A 27,112-nucleotide genomic window follows, 5' to 3' on the forward strand; every position below is an offset into this window, starting at 1 on the left:
ATTTCTATTTTATAGCCCTACCAGCCCTTTTTAAACAAGAGCTTCAAGACACCGAGGCAGAAGAAGGTGGCACAGTGACCCTGAGGTGTGAGCTCACCAAAGCCAAGGCTCCAGTGGAGTGGAGGAAAGGGGATGCCACTCTCTACCCTGGTCTGAAATACGAGCTGAGGCAGCAGGGCTGTGCTGCTGAGTTGGTCATTCATGACCTGGAAGTGGAAGATTCAGGAGTTTACACCTGTGACTCTGGACACCAGAGGACAACAGCTGTGCTGGCCGTGCACGGTAGGCAGTGGTGACCCTTGGCTCAGGAGGAGTGCAGTGAAAGGAGCTTTTCCTGGTGATCTCTGCAACCTTTGATTTGTTTTGTTGCTGGTCCATGCCAGAATAAATGTTATTCATGGCCGTGGCACACAGGGAGCAGAGTAGAAAGGTTCTTCTTGTGGCGTCTGGAGGATTAATGGCAGTTAAAGCAATTGACTAGGTTGGGTTGAAAGGGACCTTAAAGATCACCCATTTCCATCCCTCTGCCATGGGCAGGGACACCTTCCACTAGACCAGGTTTTTCAGAGGTCCAACCAGGCTGGCTTTGAAGGTTGTTGTGATGTAAAAAAATGCTGAACCCTCCTGCCTTGAGTGCAGGGATATGGGAATATTCCTGGATATGGGAATGGGATAAAGGATGCCTAATTGGATGTGATCCTGCCTGGGATGGGTAAGAGATGCACCAATTAGGGGACAGGAGATTTCTAGGGTATATGAATGTGCTGCATTGCTACTGGAGGCTTTGAACTTCAGGTGCAAATGAAATGATGACTGCAGACATCTTGAATCCACACCTGAGTTCCTTCACTCCTTGTACCATCCTTGACTGATATCTGGATTTTTCCCTCCCATTTATCTCTTCACTGTGGTCTCTTACCAAGAGATCAATACTAACTTGACCTTTTAGACATTGATAGAAGCCTTATTTGGGGCAGAAAATATCTATTTAATATTTCAAACTCACAGACTTCTATTAAGGGACAGGGATCTGTGTAAGAGGGGCTGTTCCCAGTGATCTTTGTCTAAAGCATCCATAGCTGGCATGGAAACTCTTCCATAGGAAAGTCTGACTGCTTCAGACCCCAAACCAGGCCATTCTTGACCACTAAGAGCAGATCTTCCCTAACTTTGCCTGTCCTCACCTCTTGGTTCCTTTAGTGGCTCAAGAAAGATTCTGCCAAGAACGAGAGCTGCATAATCCCCAGGATTATGGGATCATTAGAACAAGCCATAGCTGAAGGATGATGGTAGGACTGGATCCTTCTTGCACTAAAACACTCTTGAAACATTTTCCTCTCAAATTTTCCAGCACTGCCCATCACGTTTAAGCAACCTTTACAAAACGAGGAGTTTGAGGAAGGAAGCACAGCCACGTTCTGCTGTGAGCTGTCGAAAGCTGGTGCTGCAGTGGAATGGAGGAAAGGAGGCGTGGGGCTGCAGCCCAGCCAGAAATATGAAATGAGGCAGAGGGGATGCCTGGTAGAGCTCTTGATTCACAACCTCAGGTTAGAAGACACAGGAGAATACAGCTGTGACACGGGGGATCAGGAAACCAGGGCAGCTCTGAACGTGAAAGGTACGTGGTGTGAGCTGACTCCTCAGGGAATGGGTTCCTCCAACAGGCAAAAAAACCCAATTCAATAGGAATATTTTTAAGTGTACTATTCTTATTCTCTATTAATATTTTCCTTTTCATCTGATATATTAGGATTTTTTTATTTTTAATGAGAATGGAAGAGGATGATGCTTTGTTCTTCCAGTGCTGTGTTTGAGTTTCAGGCTCTAATAGGAAATACTTTCAAGCTTTGTGCCTGAGGAGAAATTAAAGAAAAAGCAATGATTTCACATAACATCTGGACCTTTCACACAACGTGTTGTTTGAATATTTAAAATAAATATTTTCTTTCAAATACTGGAAGAAGAGAGACGACATCCCTGACCTCTCAAGGCTGTCCACGGAGTTTTGAAGTTCTTTGCTCTTGAGGTCATTGTTAGATCAACTGAGGGATAAAGTCCTTCAATGAATTCACCACTGGGAAGGATTTGAGTGAAGGAACAAAGGAAATAAATGTTATGGGTGCAGATGGCTTCTTCTGATGCAGCAAGACCTCCTAGTTGTGCCAGGAAAATCAGAAAAACATGGATCCCACCTAGGAATATCACAGTGGAAAGCAGAGTATCCTGTTCTCCAGGAGTCAGTCTGTGTTAACCAGGCTTCACTAAAAGATCCTGTTGATCCTTTTCTTTTCTCTTTTAGCTCTGCCAGTTCTTTTCCAAAAGCAGCTCAGAGATGAGGAGGCAGAAGAAGGAGCCACGGTGAAATTCCAGTGTGAGCTGACAAAGGATAACGCGGCCGTGGAGTGGAGGAAAGGCACCATGGAGCTCTTCCCGTGTGCCAAATATCAAATTAAATTAAGTGGGCGCAGAGCTGAGCTTGTGATCCACAATGTAGAGCCAGAGGATGCCTCTGATTACACTTGTGACACAGGAGACCAGCAGAGCACTGCAGTCCTCAGAGTGAATGGTTAGCATTGCACCCACCTGGGCTGGAGGAGAGGCGTTGGTGGAACTGTGTGAAAGGTGTTAGTTAATCCAAAAGTTAAGGAGGGAAAGAGCTGCCCAGGCATAAAGCAGCACACAGAGAAGTGGATCTGGTGGGACAGGGTTCCTGTCTGAGCCTGTAAAGAGTGCAGTGCACTGACCCCTTCCTCTGATAAGATAAAAGCAAGGAATTCTGCGTCGTGGGGATTTTGAAATACTAACAAAACTTCTTTTGGCACTTTGCAGCTTTGCTGGTTCACTTGAATCAATAGCCAAATAACACATCACTTAAAAAAGCATTTTGAGGTTGCTATTTTTAATCTCTCTGTGAAGGTCCTGAGAGTGCTGGGTTTAACCTAACCAGGAATAATGTCTGTGATTGATCACAGAATCACAGAATGGGTCACAGGTCCAACCTCCCTGCTCAAACAGGGCCATGCCAGCACCATCTAGGAAATGTTTGTGTTTGTCTCAAAGCTGGGTGGAATTTGTGGCTTTGATCTAAGCCATAACCTTTCAAACAACATATTTTTGCTGACTGACTCAAAAAGCAGCCACGGGGTCAACTATGGGTGAAAGAGCCCAGTGGTTGCTTTACCTGTCTCACAGCAGAGTTTTTACTGGAACCACAGGCACTGAGATTCCTCTTTTTCCAACTGCACACACCCCATGGATATCCCCTCCTTGCTTCCAGCAGTGGCAAGCTGTTTTCTGAGCTGTTCCATGATCTACTTCAATAAATGTCCATTTGTGCATCATCTGGAAGGACTCAGTGATGATGATCTGGGTCTTGAAAAGACAGCTGAGAAATCAGAAATCAGTTTAAAGCTTTACATTATTTAGCTGTTGAAAATCAGGAGTATTTCTGTAAAAGTCAAAAGACTTACACTGGTTTAAACAGAAAGTGCCAGGTTTTGCTTAGTCAAAACCTTTGTGTGTTGGAATTTCCCATATGCTGAGGAGATGCATAAATGGTGTGATGTGGATGCTCTGGACTTTATGGGACATAAAAATACTTGGGGAACTTTCTGATCCTCTGGATATATGCAATATAGGTCTGCTTATAGGGAAAAAAATGGGTTTATTATCATATCACCACCTAATGCAAAATTGTGCTGCAGCACCAGAGCTCAGTGCTGACTTGTGCAGAGCTGGCATTCGAGCAGAGAGCTGATGCATTATTTACTTCTCCTCTCACAGCCATCAAACCCCAGCTGAAGCAGCAGCTGAGGAACGAGGAAGTGGAAGTGGGAGGAACAGCCAGGCTGCGCTGCGAGGTTTCCATCAGCAAAGCAGAGGTGGAGTGGAGGAAGGATGGAGTCCAGCTGCACCCCAGCTCCAAGTATGAAATGTGGCAGGATGGGACCCTCCGGGAGCTCCGTGTTCACCACCTGCAGCCTGGGGATGCTGGGGAATATTCCTGCAAGGCTGGAGACCAGACGAGCTCTGCCAAACTCACCGTGAAAGGCAAGACCTGTGTGTTGGAACAAGGAGATTTCTAAGATTTCCCAACGTGATTGAGTTATATACACACACACGAAATGAGTTATTGTGTGTTGTATTTTCAGGGAAATGCCCTGACAAAGGCAGGAGTGATGCATCTGACTCCATGTTCTCAGAAGGCTAATTTATTACTTTATAATACTATATTATGTTAAAGAATACTATCTAAACTAGACTAAAGATTACAGAAAGGATACAGACAGAAGGCTAAAAAGATAATAATGAAAACTCCTGACTCCCTACAGAGTCCTGACACAGCCTGGCCCTGATTGGCCAGAGTGAAAACAACTCCCAGCAGAATGCAATGGAACAATCACCTGGGGGTGAACAATCTCCAAACACATTCCACATGAGCACAGCACAGGAGAAGCAAATGAGATAAGAATTGTTTTCCTTTTCTCTGAGGCTTCTCAGCTTCCCAGGAGAAAACTCCTGGGCAAAGGGATTTTTTCAGAGAATGTGAATGCCACAGTTGTGATCAACACGGAGCATAGGAAGGGTATAATTTAAAAAATTATAAAAATTAAAATTAAATTACATTAATAAAAATTAAATTAAAATGAAATTAAAAATTAGAATTAAAAAATAAAATTAAAAATTTAAAAAATCTTATGGTCAATGGATGCACCAAAGCAAGGATTGTCTTGGTGGACAGGAGAGGATAAGTCAGCTGTAATCTTTGACTCATGGCTTGGAATATTTGCTTGACATCATGTGCATGGGACTGAACAGATGGTCCAGCCCCAGCTTCCAGTCATGTGGCAGCTGCATCTGGCCTTAATGTCATTGCAGAGCTTAGGTTGGACCACTGGTGTGGAACAAACACCCCCAGCATCTCCACAGGCCACTCCACGTCGTAGATCCCCTGCACATCACACCCAGCTGCACCATTTCTCGTGCAGATGGTGACCTCAGTGGTAGGAATATCCACTGTGCTTGCTCAGAGGGACACTGGGCTGATTTTTGAATGGTTTGACTCGATGATTTTCAAGGTGTTTTCCAACCCTAGTGATTTTAGGATTCCTTTGGTATTCCCCAGTGGGTTTGGGGTATTCACAGCTTCTGCCTGCTGGGGGTTGTCTCTATGATCCTTGCACAGGTGTCCAGCTGTCCTGGAAGCAGGATTCAGGCAAACTGCAGAGCAGAAGCTCTGTGCTCACACCACCACAGCAAGTCCTGCTGGGAGGACCAAGCCAGCCAGGGCCTCAGCCAGTTTGGGGCATCAGCATGGAGTAAATGCAAATTTGTTCACAGAAATACAAGAGAGAGGGTCAGGTTTAATATTATCCTGTGAAGATGTCTAAGTGTAAATGCAACAAATTTCCAAATCCTGATTTTGGCACCAGCATTCAGGCTTTGTTCACCCAATCAAGCATAATTAAAAAAAAACAATATGCAACGTGTCTCCTATCAAGGACAAGTGGTAAAGCCACTACAAATGACAAAAGTCATTTATCCTGCTGCCAAGTACACTGAAGGCAGAGTTTGAACTGGGGTTTGAGAGGCTGTGCTGTTCCAGATGATGCACAAATGGAACATTTATTCAAGTAGAGCATGGAACAGCCTCTCAGTGTCCCCACCCTTGAAGGACAAGGTGCTGAGCAACCCAGGCTTGCTTTGAGCAGTGCTTGGAGCAGGTGACTCCCAAATCATGGTTCCATGATCTGATCCATGCTTTCCCTTTCATTTCCCATTTCTGCCTCCTTGCAGAGCCCGATGTGACCATTGTGAGTGGCCTCAAGGACACGGTGGTGGCCGAAGGGGACGATGTCACCTTCAGGTGCCAGGTGTCCCACGAGAACGCCAGGGATGTCGAGTGGAAGCTGCAGGATGTGGCTCTGCAGAACAACGAGATGAACGAGATCTCAGTGGAAAGGGGCAAGATCCACACCCTGACCCTGAGGAAGGTGACAGAGCAGGACATTGGCACCGTCACCTTCCGGGTGGGACCCCACACGTCCACAGCAGAGCTGACAGTGAAAGGTGAGGGCTCCCTGTGCTGTGGAGCAGGGCCAGTGGGAGCAGGGGGTGCTTTGCTTGTGCTGGCAGCAAATTCAAGGCCAAAATTCACCCCCTGTGTCTTGGGGGTGCTCGTGCTTCAAAGCATCTGTGGCTGGAATCACCAGGGATGAACAGGGCATGTTTTGCCATCTTCCCAAAGCTCACTGATTCCTGGAGAAACTGCTAGCTTGGCTTCACTTCTTGGGTGGATAGACCTGGAATTTTCATGGCTTCTACCACCCTTTTAGAATTCTAGAATAATTTGGGTTTGGAGGGACCTTTAAAAGCCATTTGGTCCAATCCTTCCCCTTCAACTAGATCACGTTGCTCAGATCTGTTTTTTCTTTCCTTTTCCTTTTTCCTTTTTCCTTTTCCTTTTCCTTGTCCTTTTTCCTTTTCCTTGTCCTTTCCTTTTCCTGTTCCGTTGCCTTTTCCTTTTCCTGTTTTCCTTTTCCTTTTCCTTTTCCTTTTCCTTTTCCTTTTCCTTTTCCTTTTCCTTTCCTTTTCCTTTTCCCTCCTCTCTCTCCTCTCTCTCCTCTCTCTCCTCTCTCTTTTCCCTTTTCTCCTTTTCAAAATCTTTCTCCTTCCCAAGAGGAGAAGCTTCTTTTACCCCCTCAGTAAATAACACAGAAGTCAGAGGATTTGTTTAATACTCAACCATTCAGCCATCGCTTTAACACCAAGACAAAGGTGCCTGGAAAACAAAGCAAACAAAGCCAAACAAATCCTTTGCTTTGTTTGTAATTTCAGTGCCACCTCCAGTCTTTAAGGAGAAACTGCAGAGCAGGGAAGGGCAGGAGGAGGACACAGCTGTCCTCTGCTGCCAGCTCTCCCAGCCCAGTGCTGAGGTGAAATGGGAAATGGGCCCTCAGGTGATCTCTCCAAGTATGAAATTTTTCATTTTCAGCCATGAGGACTGATAAATCAGCCCATACTTTAAAGATCTATCACTAAAAACCAGAGGGCTCTGGCAAATACACCTGTGATAACAGAAATGAACAAACAACAGCCACTTTGACTGTTAAAGGTGGCTTGTGTTGGGTTTTTTTTTAAGATAAGAAACTTGCTCCACTTCCTTGGTTAGACTCTGCCAAGAGGATTTTTTTCTACTGTCCTTGATTTCAGATGTGCTGTGCTGTAAAAAGCAGCTGAGTGCTTTTGCTTTTGTATCCTGTGTCTTTAGCAAAGAAAATGCAGGGACCGAAGTGTGGGAATTACTTCCACACTTTGAGACCCTCTCTGGTCACTCAGACAACCAGGGCTGGAGCTAAAATTAGGACAGGACTATATTTGATGCTTAATCATCCTTTGAGCTGCAGTTCTGCCTGAAAAAATGGTGATCCAGGTGAATTTGTTCAAACTTGGACACAACTCCAGCTGGTGAGCAAGGCACCTAAATGCTTCTAGTGCCAAAGGTCTTTAAAATAGATGTAATGTGACAATATGTCTGGTTTTTTTTCAAATCTGACACAAATACAATATCAAGGTGACTTTTTCTGAGACACACGATCAGGAAACACAAAGATGAGCCAGGATATTGTTAAATCTCACCTTCTGAAATATCCCTGAGGGCTCTCCCATGAAGGGCATGCACCTGCCTGCAGTCACACCGACTCCACAACTCAAGGATACCAGAATATTGGTGCTGTGAGCAGGTCCTCTGATGGCCAACTTGTGTCTCTGTGTGTGGTCTCAGCCACTCCAGCACTCCTTGGCAAAAATTCCAAGCTGAGGAAGCCTGTGCAGTCACACTGTAAATAGCAATTCAGCCAATTGGCTGGAAAAAAAATAAATATACACACACACACCAATAAGTGTGGAGCCACTGTGGTTCTTCCATGGAACTGGTCTTGAGGAGCTAAACTTCTACATGTGGCACTTCATAAATCCACCCATCAAAGCTCCACCTTGAGCCACCAGTGATGCAATCAGCACAGACACTGCCAGGGTTCCTTTCTCTGCTGGTCCAGTTTTCAAAGAAGGAATCTTAGAGAAAGATGTTTCTCCATGCCCTCTCCCAAATGCACAAGAACTTGGACACCAGGAGAAGGCTTTTGAGGTCTGGTTTTGGTGCCCATTTGGAGATACATGCACTGAGATGCTCCAAACTCTGTATCCATGACAGTTCCTGTGCAAGGAGCATAACCCTTGAGGTGCTCAGTGTATGAGCACTGCACGCAGAGTCCAGTGATTCTTCAGGAGTGCAGAGTGCTTAGAGCTCCTGGAAATCCAGCACTGTTGGAAAATACCCTTTTCCTGACCCAGAGCTGGGGCAACTGAGATGAGTTTTAAAAACTTTTATTTCATTTTCAGTCTCATGTGAAGGGTGAGACAATACAGATGTTATAGTTCACTCCATCACAATCAGAAGTCAATTATTCCCTAATGACAATACATTATAAGTGTCTCTTGACCTACAGCTTTATCCACACCATGCTGAAAATGCCTTAAAGCCACCATCTAAAATTACCCCTCGTGGGTCCCACTCCAAGGCATCTTCCCTGTTCTATTTCTCCAAAGGATCCAGTCTTATTTGCAAGGCCACCTTTTTAAACTTTTTTCTAGCTCCATTTCTCTCTCAGCAATGTCTGTGCTATCCCATGGCATTTCCAAGTCAGCATTTCTTGTCTCTAAGTTTGCACACAGATGCACACACTGTGTGAGCCTTCTGTCAGGCTTTGAGAAGTCTCTACAAATCCATTTCCTCCACAGCACCCTCTGTCATTCCTTGTTTTGCTTTTAAACTAACTTTGGAATTGAGTTTGAACCAAATTTAGGATGGCACCAGAGTTTCATCAAACACAAGGCTCTGCTACACAGTCAGCAATGACCTTTTCACATGACCTTTTCTTTTTTAATATTTCTTGATTTAGCTTCTCCAGTCACCTTCACACAACCACTCCAGAACCAGCAAGCTGAGGAGGGTGGCACTGTCACTCTGAGCTGTGAGGTCTCCAAACCCAACACCCCTGTGCAGTGGAAGAAGGGGGGGACAGTGCTGCGAGCCAGTGACAAATACAGGATGCGCCAGGACGGGGCCGTGGCTGAGCTGACCATCCACAACCTGAGTGAAGCTGATGCTGGGGACTACACCTGTGACACAGGGGACCAGCAAACCACGGCAGCAGTGCAGCTGAAAGGTGGGGCTTTGCGTGGGGAAGGGCTGAGCACAGCTGGGCACCACGGCAGGGACACAGCACTGACTAATTTGGCAGCTAAATCTTGTCCTGAAACGGGGATCTCAGAGATGAGAGAGGTTTCACAGGGCTAAGAACTGTGTCACTTACCTCTAGAAATGGGTCACTGGCCACTGCTTCTGTGGTTTAATGATAATTAATTTTCACCCATGGGAATCTTTTGACAATTTTTTCACAGCACACAGGTTATGATTATACACACATTAAACATTTATTGTGCACGCAACGCAGTATAACTTGCAAGCATTTAATACTCGTGCAGACATGAATCATGCATCTGTAGCATTGTAATATGTTGCTACGTGCCTGTGTACCTATATTCTCATGAGTTTAGAATCACAGAATGGTTTGGGTTGGAAGGGACCTTCAAGATAATTTAGTTCCAACCTTCCACCATTCCAAGGTGCCCCAAGCCCCATCCAACCTGGCCTTGGATACTTCCAGGGATCCAGGGGCAGCCACAGCTTCTCTGGGCAACCTGTGCCAGGGCCTCACCATCCTCACAGGGAGCAATTTCTTTCTAACATCTAAGCTAACCTTGTCCTCTTTCAGTTTGAACCCATTCCCCTTTTTTCTGTCACTATCTACCCCTATAAAAACTCCTTCTTCCTCTTCTTTTATAAGCCTTCATAATCCTTCTCTTCCAAGCTGAACCCCCCCCAGATTTATTATTTAGGGCCTCAAATAACAACAACATAGTTCTGTCAAGAAAGAGCCTAACGACACATTTAACCCAGGAAGCATCACTTAAAAGTAGATCTCAACCTCTGTTGCCCTTTCCATGAAGAAGCAGCAGCCACCATCGTGGAGGGGCTGAAGGACGTGGCCACCTACGAAGGAGAAGACGCGGTGTTCGAGTGCAGGCTGTCCCGGGAAACAGCTCAGGATGCCCAGTGGTTCCTGGGGGATGTTCCCCTGCAATCCAACGAAATGAATGAGATCAGAGTGCAAGGGACACGTCACAGCTTGATCTTGAGGAAAGTGACCCTGGAGGACTGTGGGTCCATCAGTTTCAAAGTGGGGCAGCATTCGTCAGCAGCGCAGCTGAAGGTGGAAGGTGAGCAGCCTCCCAGGAAGAGGGGTTGAGCAGGTACTGGCAGGCACTGCTTTGACTTCTGGAGAGGTGTATTTGGGATTAGGGAGCCTTGGAAATCTTGGGAGATTCTGCTAATCTAATTTAGCAATTTAGAGAGGTACATCTGAGCCAGTCGTTCCAGTTGTTTTTATTGTACGTGGAATGAAGATTAACATCCTTTGATGGTATTTAATATAATAATTAACATTAACATCCTTTGATGTTATTTAATATAATAATTAACATTAACATCCTTTGAAGACCATCCAACTACGCAGCTGATCACATGTCACAATCAATGCCGAAGAGTGTCACGAATATACTCTGGACTAATCTCCTACTTATGATGCTTTTAGATCATATTTACAAAAAAATGTCTGAAAGCTCTGAAAAACCTTTCCTTTAAGATTTATAGAACGATTTTTGAACGATGGCCCACACCAATGCCTTGTGCTGTTTGTTCCTCTTCGACCTGGTTCCACATGTAACCACAGAGCCCCAGCCCTGCCCTGGGGGTGATGCTGGGTGAGGATGCTGCAGCAGTGCTGGTCCCCTCTCCCCACAGCTGCCCCAGTCACCTTCGTGAAGGCTCTGCACAACCTGGAGCTGCAGGAGGGTGGCACTGCCCACCTGTCCTGTGAGCTGTCCAAGCCTGATGTCCCTGTGGAGTGGAAGAAGGGCACGTCTGTGATCCAGTCCAGCCACAAGTGCAGCATCCAGCAGGAGGGGAAGGTGCACACGCTGCTCATCCATGACCTGAACCGCGCCGACTCCGGGGAGTACAGCTGCCACACGGCCGCTGGCAAGACCACGGCCAGACTGGAGGTCAAAGGTAGGGTTCCTCTGTGCCCAGCAGTGGTGAGAGGAGGGAACATCGATTTTTAGAGATCTCTACTTCAAGAGAGACACTGATCAGTGGAGCAAGTGCAGCAGAATCCACCAAGTCTGTCGGAGGGCTGGAGCACGTGAAGGACATGGACAAACCCTGTTGTGATAGGACAAGGGGTGATGGTTTTAAAGCAAAAGGGCGACAATTTAGAATAGGTATAAGAAAGATTTTTTTTTTTTACAATGAGGATGGTGAGGCCCTGGCACAGGCTGCCCAGAGAAGCTGTGGTTGCCCCTGCATCCCTGGAAATGTCCAAGGCCAGATTGGACTGGGTTTGGAGCATCCTGAGACAGTGGAAGGTGTCCCTCACAGTGGCAGGGACATATATCTGAAAAAGATGATAGTACCTTCTTATTTAAACCATTCTGGGATCTAAGTATAAGCAGAGGTGAGGGCAGCTGATTTTGATGACTGGATAAGAGAAAGTGGAAGGGAGACCTCGTGGTCTCTGCAGCTTCCTGGTGGAGATCTACAGAGGAGAGAGGCACAGAAAGAACTTTCTTGGAGGGTTAAGTAAAGAGGTGACAGGCAACAAGTGTAAGCTGCAGTGAGAGAAATTCAGATTAGAAAAAGCCAAACTTTTAACATGAAGGGGTGGTCAGATGTTAGAACTGAGATCCAGAGGAGTGGAGGGATCTCCATCCATGGGGGTTCTCCAGAGGTCCCTGCAAGCCTTAATTATTTTGCAATTGATCTCTGGCTACAAGATCTGAAGTCTTGGATTGTGACCCCAGATTTATATTCTGTATATATTCTAATATAATCTACATATATTATTTTCTATATTAATAACATTGTATATAATATATATAAAATTCTATTTTGTATATTATTCTACTAGTCTATGTATTCTATAGAATACATAGACTAGTAGAATATATATTAGTCTATATATTATTATATAGACTATATATTCTATAGTCTAATTTTCTAATATGTTCTATATATTCTAATATATATTAATATATATTATATATGTACACATATGTATATTTTTATATTTTTGTATATATTAAAATTTATTTATTTATTTAATATTTTTATGGGTTTTGAGTGATTTTATGCCATTCTGTGATCTTATTTCAAGGATGGGAAGTTGTCTGGCCTTCAGTGATAATTACTGAACTTCGAATTCTTTGTGAAAAGAAGCCTGGGATATGGGGAGAGAAATTTAGCTCACATAGACTATTCTGATTAATTATTATTATTGTGCTGATTAACTCCCCTTCCTCCTCTTCCTTCTCTATCTAGGTTTGGCATCCCTGCACACTCTCCTTAAGGAAACCCAACCAGAATTGTCCATGAATTTCGCTAACATCTCTATCCATAAACCATTAAACACTTAACCATAAAACACCCCTCTGTTTTCTCCTTTTGCCTCACCCGTTTCTCATTCCCTCCTGGCCAGGCCTGCCCGTGCTGTTCCAGCAGTGGCTGAGGAACGAGGAGGTGGAGGAAGGGCGCACGGCCGCTCTGCGCTGCGAGCTGACGCGGCCGCCCGCGCGCCTGCAGTGGCGCAAAGGGGACACGGTGCTGCAGCCCGGGGACAAGTACGAGATGCGCCTGGAGGGGACACGAGCTGAGCTCCTCATCTACGGGGCCGAGGCTCAGGATGCTGGAGAATACACCTGTGACTCGGGGGATCAGCAGACCACGGCTTCGCTGCAGGTCAAAGGTAGGTTGCCTTGCAGTTTTATTCATTTTGTGCTAATTCTATGTCCTTTAGATTAGATCACGCTTGTGGGTTTGGTCACCATAACAAACTCCTGCTCAGAGCATGTGGTTTCAGAGGTTAAACAGCCAAAATCTCATGTGCCAGCTGAGGGAACTGGGGTTTGTTAACCTGGAGAAAAGGAGGCTTGCGGGAGATGTTATCACTCTCTGCAACTACCAACAGGTCAAAGGACAAGGATTGTTTGACCATCCTTCACAGTGGGGATCCTGGAGTCATCCAGACCAGGCTGAATGGGGTTCTGAGAGACCTGGTGTAGTGGAAGGTTCCCTGCTCATGGCAGGAACTGGATCTTTAAGACCCCTTCCAACCCAAACCATTCTCTGATTTAGTTTGAAAAGGTCTTGGAGATCACTGAGTCCAGCCATTAACACAACTCTGCCAAGTCCACCACTGAACCATGTCCCCAAGTGCCACAGCCACAGGGAAATTTTATTGCTGAGTTTTCACTGGTACTCTGTGAAATCAAACTGAAGTATTTCACCATACCTAGGACAAGTCCATTTTAAATTGATCCATTGTATGTCTTAGTGCCTAAGCAGCCCATGAAATGTGACTCTTTACCTTTCTTAGTGGCTGTGATTTTTGATTTTATAGTTTTATTAATTTTGTTTTAAGAATTCTTTTGGTTTGGATTTCACAGTTTTATTCATTTTGTACTAAGAACTCTATGGTTTGAGATTTTACAGTTTATTCATTTTGTATTAAGAATTCTATTGGTTTGGATTTTGCAGTTTTATTAATTTTGTTCCAAAAGCTCTATGGGTTTGTGATTTTACAGTTTATTCAATTTGTGCTTAGAATTCTAAGTCTTTTAGATTAAATCGCACTTTTAGATTGTGAGTTTAGTCACCATAACAAACTCCTGCTCAGAGCATGTGGTTTCAGAGGTTAAACACCCAAAATCTCAAGTGCCAGCTGAGGGAACTGGGGTTTTTTAACCTGGAGAAAAGAAGGCTTGGGGGAGATGTCATCAGTCTGCAACTACCAACAGGAGGTTGTGGTGAGGTGAAGGCTGGTCTGTTTCACCAGTGACAAGCAATAGGATGAGTGGAAATGGCCTCAAGTTGCACCAGAGTGGCTTTATATTTGGTATTAAAAAATCTTTGCTGAAAGGTTGGCCAAGCATTGTCACAGACTGCCCAGAGAAGCAGTGGAGTCGCCATCCCTGGAGATTTTTAAAAGATGTGTAGATGTGACACCTGGGGATGTGGTTTAGTGGTGGATTTGGCTGTGCTGGGTTAATGGCTGGACTTGACCTTAAAGGTCTTTTCCCACCTAAAGGATTCTGACTCAGTGTTGTGATTGGTGCTGTTGTGCTGTGTGTGCTCCCACTGAGAATGGTGAGTATGGCCATGTGAGGACCTTCAGAGGTCCAGAGCAGCACTGGACACCTTTGCAGCGTCAGCAACTGATCCCACGAGTGGCCAGCAGGCAAAGCTGTGGTCCAGAAAGAGGAGAGCAGCCCAGCTGCAGAAGTCACAAGCAGGTTTGTCACCGCTGAGCGCTGTCACTGATGCAGTTGCTTCTCCACCGCAGTACTGCCAGTGCTGTTTAACAAAGAGCTGAAAAACGTAGAGGCTGAAGAAGGGGGAACAGCAGTTTTGCACTGTGAGATCTCCAAGCCGGATGCTCCCGTTGAGTGGAGGAAAGGAGGGGTGGTCATTCAGCCCAGTGACAAGTACGAGCTGAAGCTGAAGGGCAGCGTGGCTGAGCTGATCATCCATGGTGTAGAAGCTGATGACTGTGGGGATTATACCTGCAGCACTGGATACGAGATCACCACAGGGTCTGTGTATGTGCAAGGTAAGGTGGTGGAACATGGTGGAAATGCTCTGCTTTTCTGCCTGGATTTCTTGCTCCAAAATCTTTACAGTAACTGGCCAAACAGCAGAAAGTCCATTTATTTCTTTCTTGATTCCGGGCTGAGGTTTGACCCGTCTTTTGAAGTTGAACTAGTTTAAAGTACTGACCATACTGTGTCTCAGAACAGGTGGTGGTACTGCTGAAAAACTTGGAGCAGTGGTCATAAAAATACTGCAATTCTTGTTAGAACTGATTGCACCTTCTACCATTGCTGATAATCTTATTACTCCTTTAAAGCACCCAAGAGAACATTTAAATCTTTAAGTACCTCCCTGACTCATACAATTTCTGCAGACGGTTGGAAAACACAGCAGGGCCAGGCATGACCAGGGCAAGGAGTGGAGTTTCCTCCCAGTGAAATGATGTTTGCAGACACACACACTGCTCCTACAAGCAGCTGGAGGGATGGAAGATGGTTTCTAACCCTCTTCAAGACAATTTTAGTTCTTTTTTTTCCGCTTGGAAAAGCCCTACAAGTTTAACTCTGCTGGAGCTGCACTCGGGCTTGGGTTAGCTCTGCAGGGAGCGAGCCGTGCGCGTTTGTTTCTCTTTTCCTTTGGCACCTTCTCTTGCTCTGTCACGCAGAAGAAGCAGCAGTGATAGTGTCTGGTCTGAGGAGCACAGACGTCTTTGTGGGCGAGTCAGCCACGTTCACCTGCGAGCTCTCGCACCCGGGCGTGAGGAACGTGCAGTGGTGGCTGGATGGGACCCCCCTCCACAACAACCTGGTGACTGAGATCTCTGAGCAGGACGGCAGGATCCACACTTTAACCCTCAATGACGTGGCGTGCCACGACTCGGGCACTGTCACCTTCAGAGCTGGCTCCCTTATATCCTCAGCTAAATTATTAGTCAAAGGTATTTCCCTGCCAGCAAGAAACACGTGGCCACCTCTGGACTTGCTCCATGTGCTGGTGCTTCTGCCTTCCAGGCTACCCTTACTAAATCCTTCATGTGCCCTGCAACCCTCCCACTCTGCTAGTCACCCTCTCTCACCCCAGAATTTTTCTGGGTTCCACCACATTGATTTATTTATTTTTTCCCCTCGCCCTCGGGTGGTTTTTGATTTTATAGGTGAGGGAGGGTTGCAGGGTCAGGGCTGCTGCTTTCACCTGACATCAGAGAAGAGATAAACATAAACATCTGTGGTAGCACCTGACTTTATATCCCCACTTCAGCTTTTTTTTCCATAATACCCCAAAATCTTGCGGTAGTGGTAATTCCCAAATTTCCCACTGGGCTGCTCCACAGCTGGTGCTGAGCTCAGCATGTTCCCAGGACAGGATTTTGGGCTGTTCCTGGAAACCAAGGGGTGTGTGACATTCCACTAACTCAGAGACAAAATGTGCCTTGTTTTTGAAAGCTCATCCCTGCACTGGCAAATCTTTCTGGTCTGTTGAAGAAATATTTTTCCCATTTGGTAAGGGTAGCCAAAAGCTGCAAATAACACTGAGCTCCAGACTTGATAAAGCAAGCTCCTTCCCACCCAGTCCTTTTATAGCTGTGGGGAAGATCTGTTGTTTTTCAGGCAAAGTTAAGGCTTATTCCCTGCTTGGAAAATGGATCTATAGAGATATAAAGAGGTAAAATATCTTTATGTAAATCTACTCCTGTGCTTTAACTGGGCCATAACAGGAATGATCCACAATATGGAATTGTAGTCAGTGGTTGATGTCTCCTTCTCTGCATCGTGTCCCTTGTACATTCAGGAAATTTGGTTGTCTGCAAAGATAAAATGTGAAATCACTTCTTCATGATATAGAATGATGCAGTGACAACACAGTGGACAGACCCCACAACTCCTGTGTCAGTTTGCATTTTCAGAGACAGAACCTGGTTCTGAGATCTCCAGGCAAAAAAAGATCCGGTGGACCTAAAACATAAATTAAAAATGAATGCATTGTTAGGTATTCTGCTCAGTGAGTGAACAGGGTCCTGAGATATTTCCATTTCTTGGAATCACAGAATCACTGATTTTGGAAGAAATGTCTGGAGATCATCCAGTCCAACCCCAGAGCTTGTGCAGGTACACACATGTATGTGGACATTTTGTGCTTCCATGAAGCCAAGATTCCTGAATTGCAAACCTGAATCACACTAGCAGTACTTTATAACTGGGTTGGGATAACCCCAGTTGCTCTGTGCTCAGTAACACTTAATTTCACAGAAAAGTGAAACACTTTTAAAATTCCAACCTTTCTTGTATTGACAATTTTGTACATTTTATTTTGTCCACAAATTTAAGCATAAATCTTTGTTTGAAATATATTTCAGTCTACCAAGCCACCCATGGCTTGCTCTGCATCGAGGAGCAAGCTGGCTTTGTTCCTTGTACCTCATTCTCCTGGTTTAAGGCACGTGGATAATTTGATTTATTCTGCAACAAGGGAGAGCTCAGCTTTCCGTGCTGGGCCTCCACAAGATCACTGCCCTACGACTGCATTCATTCCATGACCTGGAGTGAGGGTTCACAGGTGATGGGGGGAGGATGGAGAAGGGTGAAGGAGCTGCTGCTGTTTCCCAGCTCTTCTGGGCAGGTGAGAATTGCAGGTTCCAGGGCACACGTTGGCACCTCAGTCCCAAAGAGCTGCACAGGTGAATGAGGCCACCAAAATCCTTGCCCTGGCCAACTGTGGTTATTAGTAATTAATAACTGTGGTTATTAATTATTGAGGGTCTCCAGGACGAGATGAGGGATGAGAATTGACACCAAGTTTTCAGAAGGCTGATTTATTATATTATGATATATATTATATTAAAAGAACACTATACTAAAACTACACTAAAGAAAGAGAAAGGAGACATCAGAGGGCCAGAAAAGAATGATAATAAAAAGCCAGACTGACCAGAGTCCTGACAAAACTGGATTGGGATTGGTCATTAATTAAAAACAAATCACATGGAACTAATCAAAGATGCACCTGTTGGTAAGCAACTTCTAAACCACATTTTAAGCAATCAAATAATTATTATTTACATTTCGTTTCTGAGACTTCTCAGCTTCTCAGGAGAAAAATCCTAGCAAAGGGATTTTTCATAAAATATGACAATAACAGGCAACAGCAAGGGGACAGTGGAACCAGGACCTTCTCCAGTACCACAGGTGATATTTGCTGTGAGAAGCACATTTCTACATCTTTTGGAAGGGGATGAGACTGTTCTCCCCAGCTGCACAGACACCTGCTGGTTTCTTCAGTCAGCAAAACATCTCCAAGATCTTCCACAGAGGCCTCCTCTCCACAAACACACGTGGCAGAGGGAACCTCAGTGAGTGGGACCAAGCCCTGCAGCAGGTCTCCAAATGGTGTTTGCAAAGCTCTCTTTGCTCCCCAAGGTCTGCCAGGAGCATCCCAAAGGCTCAGCCTGCTGCAGCAGATTCAAGAGGAGCATTCCAGACGGAGATCCTGTTGGGTTGTCCCTGCTGGCTTGTGAGCAGAGCAACTATTTGAAGAATAAGGATATCACAGAATGTCCTGAGCTGGAAGGGCTCCTCAAGGATCATCATGTCAAGCTCCTGAGGATATCCCAGCTTTCTCTGACTGTCAAATTTTTATGTCCCTTTGTAGCCCTATCATATATATTATTTTTAAGTTGACATAATTCTGCTAGGAATGATGTTTCAGAGAGACTTCCATTTTCAGACTGCATTGAGATTTTTCCTTTTGACCTGCATATTGCATTGTAGATGGATGATCCAGTCCATCTGGTGTTTGACATCTCAGGAGGGACTCTTGGCTGCTTTGGGAATTCACATTATTTTAGGTCAGCTATATCTACTGTGCCTTGCAGCTGCCTCACAAGAAGCAGAACCTGGGTTTTAAAAGTTCTGAAGAGCAGCCTCATGGATCTCACCACCTTAGAGGAGCTGCATGTCCAGCTGCTGTCAGCATTTAATGGGCTCTCAGTCTGAGATGTCAGTGGTTTATGATCTCTCAGTGATCTCTAGATTAAATACTGTAAAGGAAATCCTATTGTTTTTCTCCAAGTAAGGTGTCTGCTGCAGAGAAACACACAAATAATCAAAACAATATTCATCTGCTCCTGTGGAGTGCCCTTTTTTTGTCACAGTTGTCCTGGATATTTGCTCTTCACATGATTTCTGACAGCCAAGACCACTCCAGGACAGGAATGAGTGTCTGCAGTTGGGGACTGTGTTTCTTTCTGATGAGTAGTTATATTTTAGTCAACAAGGAGCTTCCAGTAGGGTTTGTGGTATTTTCCTATTGCTCTGTGAGGTTGAGAGTTGCAGGGAACCACTCACTCTGCAGTCCTCTGCATCACACTTCTGCTCCACATTCGGGAAGCAGAAGTGTTTCCCATCCAGTGCTTCCCAGCCTGGAAAATCTCAAACACTGGAAGAAACACAAAACTGGAGAAGCAGTCCAAACTCAGGACTGTTCCAGCACAAGCCTCAGTTCCTGGTGACCCATTGCCCAGTGTCATGGTCACGTTCTAACGCACCAGTCTGGCTTCCATCCTGCTTGATGCTGACACAGGCACGGACTAAACTGCTAATCCCCCTGCTTGCACTGCCACTGCTTGCTCCCCACGGGCTCTGTGCTTGGCAAAAACCCTCCAAGGGGTGACTTCCACGGGGATCCACTAATGCATGTCCTTCCTGACGTGTTGGTTAACAGATCCCACCATTGAAGTGGTCAGTCCCATGCAGGACATAACTGTTGATGAAGATGGCCCAGCAGAGTTCATATGCCAATATTCTAGGCCAGTGCACGCCATCTGGAAGAAAAATGATCAGGAAATACATGCAGATGGGCAGCGAGTGATTATCGATCAGGACTGGAATGTGAGCATGCTAAAAATTAACCCCACGGTCCCAGAAGACACTGGCATCTATTCTTGTGAAGCTGAAGGCATTAAAGTGATGGCTACACTTGATGTTCAAGGTGAGGTCTTCCAGCCAGAGAGGAAGACTACCATGGGTTCCAAATAAATGAGGTAGAAAAACCATGGCAAGGCTTTTGCAATGAGGGACACATCAGATACCTGCTCTTGGTGTTCGCTCCAGTGCTGAAAATGAGGATAAAAATAATTGGGGATAATGGGAATTGAATGTGAAACTGCAGGGTTATCTTATTTCTAATTAACACTCACTCATTACAGCATTGAGCCAGCTCACCTCTTCTGCAGTGAGCTGGAATGGGATGTGAGGGTGATGGGATGTGTCCTGCTGAACTGTAAAATCACAGGTGTATTGTTGGTCCAAAAGAATAATACAAATTTTGTTTTGTTGTGAAAGAGCACTTTTTACATAAAGCCAGTAACTAATGGATAGCATGGAATTCCATTTTATTTTGCTGAGTAAAGGAGTTTGGTAATTTACCTATTTCAAGCAGTGATCCCTCAGGAATTACCTCCTCACTCAGCACTCACATTTCTGGAGACCCTGAGGAATAATATATACAAAATTAACAAAAAGTTAGGATTTTACATGGAAATTTCTTTTTTTATTTTTTTCTGCTGCGTAAGGAATTCCTGGGTTTGGTTACCAAGTGAATTGGTGTGATCAGCAACAGCAGGTTCTGATTTCTGAATATTTGTGGCTGTTTTGCCTTCTTGCTTAACTGTAGTTGGTTGTCAGTGCAGGGTGTTATTTATTATAATGTTTTCTACATTGGTAAGCACTTTCCATGATAGGGATTTAAAAAGATTTTAATGAACATAATCCAAAAGCATCCCAGAGGAGGTAGAGTTAGCAATTGGCTGCTTTAATTAGGGAAACCAGTGCTTCCAAAGTACACAGATAAACTATTTGGGTTGTTCTAAAAAAATTTATGCATTCTCCAAGAATAGTCTGCAACCCCCTCGTTGCTCTCTGTAAGTACAAATATTACAAAATTCAGAATATTTTTAGTATTATAGAAGACCAGAATAGTTGGAAAAGACCTTAAAGGTCATGTAGTTCCAAACCCCCTGCCATGGGCAGGGCCACCTTCCATTGTCCCAAGTTGCTCCAAGCCCCAACCAACCTGGCTTTGGACACCTCCAGGGATGGGGAGTCCACACAAAACATCTCTGGGCACCTTGTAATTAGTAATAAGTTAATAAATATCTGGTGGCTTGTGCTTTTTGGGTATGTTTGTTTGTTTTTACCATTAAATAAATGTCTCAGTTTGGATGCTTTTTAACATTTTATTTATTCTTACTAATTTTATTTTTTTTGCTGGGCACGGTTCCAAATGATCTGTAGAGATCCAAACAGGGATGTCTTGGGGTCTTGGTTTATAACACAAACCATGCTGAGCATTCTGTGGCATTTGTGCAAACTGTATTTACTCAACCCTTGTGCCTGTCATTTGTCCCTGCAGCAGCAGGAATTGTACCCACATGCACCAGCCCACATTTAATTTGGCATGGAGCTGATTGTTTCTGTCCAGGTGCCAGCTGATGCATGGCTGGGGTGTGGAGCTTTGTGCACGTTTCTGACCCCACAACTCACCACACAGCATGGGAAAATAAACCTACATGGCACAGAGCTTTTACAATAATTCAGAAATTTACTATTCAATGTAACCTTGATAGAGATTTTGACTTTGTGTGTTTCCTAGAGGCAGAATTATCTCAGATAGTTGTCACTATAGCTTTGCCAGCCATAATATTCTCTTACATTTGCTTTGCAAGAAAAGCAATGAGATTTTATCATGAGCTGTCAGCGGGTTCACATCTCCCCTGTCATGAGGATAATTGTGCTGTCTGGGAGATCTTTGGGAAACTGTCACAGGACAAAAGGAATCTGATTGCACTTTATCTTCCTGAGCGATGCCTTCCTATTGACTGTTGGCCTGATCCATACAAATACATCCATTCTTTATTTTATTAATAAAAAAAAACCAGGTTTTTGGAAGAAATCTGGGTGAAATGCTAGAGGTTCTAGATGAAATGCAGGAGGTTCTAGAGGTTTATCACTACTTTTAAACTGTCTTTAAATCTTTTTATTGTAATACTATGTTAGAGGATGGATTGCAATCAACAATTAAACCTACAAGCACAGTTTATCACATCCACATTTTTCCAGCAGCTTTGCAGCAGTGGGAACCATCCAGTGCTCCGAGGCTTGCTAATATTCAGAGATATATATCCAAACAATTAATAGTGTTAATTGTCCTTCTTTTCTAGCCAAGAACAGCATTGTCCAGGGCTTGGAGAACGTGGAGGCTGTGGAAGGAGGGGAAGCCCTGTTTGAGTGTTACCTCTCCAAGCCTGAGACCTACAATTACAACTGGCTGATTGATGATGAACCTGCCAAGACCACAGAAAACACTGAGATGGTTTACTTTGAAAATGGACTCAGGCATCTCCTGCTGCTGAAGAATTTGACTCCCCAGGACAGCTGCAGGGTGACTTTCATGTGCAGCGATGCAGTGACCTCAGCCTTCCTCACAGTGAAAGGTAACTCAGGTGCTTGGGCAGGGGAAATCTTCCATTTCTGCTTGGAAGGGGGAAAGAAACCAGGGAAATATGATGAGTAGCAGCAAGGAAATGTTGCATTTGTTGTTTGTTTCTTATCTAAATGTTCTTTCCACACAAAAAATGGTTGGGAAAGATCTCTGAGATCACCAAACCCACCACTAACCCACAGAATCACAGAATGCAATGGGCTGGGGAGGACCTTAAAGCCCATCCAGGGCCACCCCTGCCATGAGCAGGGACACCTTCCACTATCCCAGGTTCCTTCAAGCTCTGTCCAACCTGGACTTGGAGACTTCCAGCGACCCCGGGGCAGCCACAGCTTCTCTGGGCACCTGTGCCAGGCTTCCCCACCCTCACAGCAAGGAATTCCTTCCTAATATCTCATGTAAACCTATTCTCTGTCCATCTGAATCCTTTCCCCCTTGTCCTGTCACTCCATGCTCTTGCAAAATATCCCTCTCCATCATTCTTTTCCACTCCTTTCATATACTGGAATTAGATTAGTGCAAATTAGGTCATCCCAAAGCCTTTTGTTTTCCCTGAAAAACAAAAATCTGAAAAAAATCCAATGCTCTCACTCCTAAATGGATGATGCTTTACAATTTCCTTGTTTTCTTGCTCTGTAGGATGGGAGATGGTTTATAAGCAGTACCAGTTGGCACTGAGTGAGCAGCAGATGACTGTCTCAGAGCTGTCATGGTTCTGATGAGTTTGGTTGTGCTAATAGGCACTTCAGGGCTTCAGAGAGGAGGGTTTTATCAGCAACAACATTAGCTCTGCATCCTTTTACTTTATGCTATCACAGGAGACCCCAGTGGGGACCAGAAGCCCTTTCTGTACATGAAAATAAGATTACAAAAGCAGAGATTAGTCCCTACTTATGGATCAGATAGAGTTTGGAGCAACCTGGTCTGGTGGAAGGTGTCCCTGACCAAGGCAGGGGATGCAACAAGATGGGCTTTAAAGTCCAAACCAAACCATTCTGTGATTCCAAACCTTCTGTTCTGGCAATGTACATAAAGCTTTAATGATCTCCTTGCTCTCCAAGGCCTGGCTGTTCAGAACTTCAGCACAAATATTCACAAAATCTCCTGATTGTTTCTGTAACTGAGGCCTTGATCACTGATTTCAATCTACAGGGTGGCGCCTGCAGTTCCTGCAGCCCCTCACGGATGTGGAAGTGTCTCTGGGGGAAAAAGCAACATTTAGCTGTGTCCTGAGTGAAGCTGTGCCAGTTCATGAAGTGGCCTGGTACAGTAATGACATAGAGATCCAGTCGGGGGAGGACTGGGAGGTACAAGCAGATGGAAACAAATACAAACTTATTCTGAAAAAAGCCCAACTGCATCATTCTGGAGAGGTGACCTTTGCTTCCAGGGAGGCCATTTCATCAGCCAAGCTTTCTGTGATTGGTAAGTGTGTGTTGTTCCAGCCCAGGGGCACTCGAAATCTCACACTTGTATTGACCTACAGCATTGAATTTCCCAGTCTTTGTGCTGATTCTTTCCATTTTGCCTCACATGAACCAAAATAGTGTTCTTAGGCTGAGAAGGTACTACTGGCAACTTGCTCTCTGACCAGAAGTAATCCACCTCATCAGAAGAAAAATATATCAGGCTAGTGATGGTAGGGATGCTCCCCAACTTTCTTTAGCTGCAGTCTTTTGTAAAATGTAACATAAACTCTAATGGAAATCAGTATTCTCAGGGCTCAATTCACTCTTGGCAAACGTAGACACAGGAGGGAGCTGAGCTAGAGTCCATGTGGAAAAATTATCCAGAACAGCAAAGGAATCTTTGACATCTGCTAATCAGCTCAGGTGCAGGGCAAACAGTCTTCCAGATTAATGAGTAGCACATTAAAACCCTCAGGTGGGGGACACCCACAAAGCACACACCTCCTACTTCAGAGACACAGAGTTAATAGTTGAGTAGAGAAGATGATAATTCTGTAATTCCCTCATGGAGCAGGCTGGATGATGCCAGCAGTGTCCCTTCCAGCACCCAGGATCTGGCTCCTTCCTGCAGTGGGACAGGTGGGTGACCCAGCAGTGGTCACACAGCACCACCCCAGTGATGGTTATGAGATAATTAAATGTATTTTGGCTGTAGCTGAGATGTTAAAGAGTCACTGATGGACCATCTATCTATACTTTAAATGATTACAGGCAATCTCTGTCTAATGACTTCTGAGACTTAAGGGATCTCTGTTACACATTGCAGTCATTTTCACCACAATAAAAAAAAGTTTGATGGATTTAAATAATCTTTTTATAATTTTGGGTACTTATATTTAATGAACTTCAAAATAAAAATGCAATCTTCCTGTTGACAGATTTTTCTCTAACAAGTTTGGCTGACAACAGAGAAAAGATTTGATGTTGTTCTGGTGGTGTCCAGAGTTAAAAGAACTGGCTGTTGACCATATTTGCCTTTAATTCTTTGGACTGGCATATCATGGCAGGTCATTTACATTGTAAATGTCTTGAACTCAAGACTGAAAGAATTATTCTGTCTTTTAGGCCAAAGTGTAATGTAAGCAAGGAACATTTTCCAGTGTGCTGAGTGTAGGGATTGGGATTAGATGATCTTCAAGGTCCCATCCCAAACCATTCTATGATCATGGACAGCAGGGCACCAGATCATTCCCATCACATATTTATTTTTTATTGCCTGATGCTGTGACACATACTGCAATTACACAGAAGTGGACTGACTCGTTATTAAAATATTTGAGTTATTCTTTAGTCCCATCATAACTTGATTTCAATTAAGGCCAGATTTAAACACAATCAAGGCTCAAATGTGCTTGGAATTTTCAGTTAAATTCCTTGCTAATAAATTAAATTAAGTGATTAAATAAATTTTCAGTTAAATTCCTTGTTAATATGGACTGTGTAGGATTATCTTTATTCTAAGCTTGGTGGGACAAAGAGGTTAATTGTATATACACAAGAGGTTATTTGAGATGAGAGTTGGAAGATGAATGTTTGTCATTGGCAGCATAGATCAGGGCAGACAAGGATAAATCAGTGCTGCACAGGCACAGGTTGTGACTTTTTGATGACTTTACACTCAGCTTTACAGCGAGGAGAATACTCAGTCCATTGTGCTTCTGTCCTCAAGGCTTGCAGAAGGCTCTTGTGAAATTGGAGCCTCCTCGAGCCAGGTCTCATCAGCTCTTGGAGGTCTATTTCACACCCAAGATAGCTCAGCTACCTTAGAAGGGATAAAATCAGCAGGATGGCTTCTGTTGCAGTGTTGGAAACAAAAAGGTTTAATAAAAAGCAAAATAACAAAACTCTTTACAGAGAAAAACCGAGCCAGGTGTAAGAGTTCTTTGCTCCTGGTAAAACACCTCACAAAAGCCATTAGTTTCTTTGTTCTCTTCTTTATCTAATAAATTGCCCAGGTGGGACTTTTTGGCTCCTGTCCAATTATCTATCCTTAAGTCTGAGGTGAAGTCCCCTAAACCTATGAGATGTCTTTTCATCTAATTGAGTAGAGAAACTTCTGGGCTTCTTTCATTTTTAAGGGGACAAAGGACAGTTTTGTCACTCTGTCAGCAAGGGGCACACTCCTACACTCTCGGGTGTTTTAGGATGGAGTGTTCCTGCTCACATCATACATCACAGCACCTCTGTTGTGCCCCCAGCCCTCCCCGAGCCACCCGAAGCGCCACAAGTTCTGAGTCAGAGCAGCCACTCCGTCACCCTGTCCTGGCACAAGCCGCTGGGTGACGGCGGCCAGCACATCCTGGGCTACAAGGTGGAGAGGAAAATCCCAGGAGTTGGCTGGCAGTCCTGCAGTGAGGGCCTCGTCCCAAACACGGAGCTGACGGTGGATGGCCTCACCCCGGGGGAGCCCTACAGATTCCGAGTGTCGGCCGTGAACAAAGCGGGGGCCAGCGAGGCGCTGCACTTCCCCCAGACCGTGCGGTTAGGTGAGGATGGACCCAGGCTCAGCGAGGACTGCAAGCTCCTGCAGACCCTACAGTTTGCATGGCATGCCTGCTTCACCCATTCCAGGCATCTCCCAGTGCAGTATCTTTCAGTGCTTGGCTGCCAGCACAATAGAGGAGGAAGAGCTTGGGATAAAAAGAGTCGTTCTGGGCTGCTGTGAACAAAAGCTGCTGTGTTTTTAGCACTGTTCTTTGATTCCCTCCAAACTGCATCCAGCTGTCTCGCAGCCTGCGCTGCATCCTCCACGTGATGGCCCCTCACCATGGGTTTCTTGCACTTACACCCATGTGTGGGCCATGAGTGTCTTTTCTTGTGGAGTTAGGACAGAATGAGTGAAAAAGGGCATGCTGGAATGTGTTTGGGGTAACCAAGACTGTGACCATGAGTGGGCAATGTTGTCTTCTTCACCCATCTTTCTCTTTTTTTTTTGTTTTTTATGCATCTTTTTAAGAATCCCCACAAAGAAATGCTGGGGGACACAGTTTCTTTGCTGTCTGATGGTGAAACTTTGGAAGCTTCAGTGGGATGGGGAGGCTCTCTCTCTCTGAGTCTTTCTTTTCTTGCAACTCTTTCTCCAGTATCACTCATCGAAATTCCTCAAAATGAGTATAATGATAGAAAAATGCTCTTTTGCTTAAGGTTTAGGTGCACAATGACATTTTTTTTTGCAACAATAACTGCTGCCAGTGCTGGACCCTGATGACTCTGCACATGCTGCCTTTGTCAACAACAAACCCAAAGCATTTTGGGCAGCAATCTTCTCACCCTGGTGAAATGTGCAGAGAGGAAGGTAACCTTGAGGGTTGTGCTGCTTTTGGGAACCCAGAATCCTCTTTTACATCCTAGTCAACATCTCTGAGTTTAATGTGTTTTTCTT

General features: G+C 44.8%; 1 protein-coding gene across 1 annotated transcript in view; it reads left to right on the plus strand.

The window, feature by feature from the left end:
- The window catches only part of OBSCN (obscurin, cytoskeletal calmodulin and titin-interacting RhoGEF), a 181,351-nt gene that overhangs the window by 81,355 nt on the left and 72,884 nt on the right, over positions 1-27,112 (plus strand). The window contains 17 exon segments of the mRNA XM_050971811.1: positions 16-282; positions 1,352-1,618; positions 2,300-2,566; positions 3,784-4,050; positions 5,797-6,069; positions 6,838-6,989; positions 6,991-7,114; positions 8,961-9,227; positions 10,072-10,341; positions 10,925-11,191; positions 12,657-12,923; positions 14,520-14,786; positions 15,432-15,704; positions 19,484-19,750; positions 21,981-22,253; positions 23,414-23,686; positions 25,929-26,216. Coding sequence (XP_050827768.1) covers positions 16-282; positions 1,352-1,618; positions 2,300-2,566; positions 3,784-4,050; positions 5,797-6,069; positions 6,838-6,989; positions 6,991-7,114; positions 8,961-9,227; positions 10,072-10,341; positions 10,925-11,191; positions 12,657-12,923; positions 14,520-14,786; positions 15,432-15,704; positions 19,484-19,750; positions 21,981-22,253; positions 23,414-23,686; positions 25,929-26,216 — 4,329 coding nt within the window.

The sequence above is a fragment of the Serinus canaria genome, chromosome 2 (genome assembly GCF_022539315.1).
Source record: "Serinus canaria isolate serCan28SL12 chromosome 2, serCan2020, whole genome shotgun sequence".
Lineage (NCBI taxonomy): Eukaryota > Metazoa > Chordata > Aves > Passeriformes > Fringillidae > Serinus > Serinus canaria.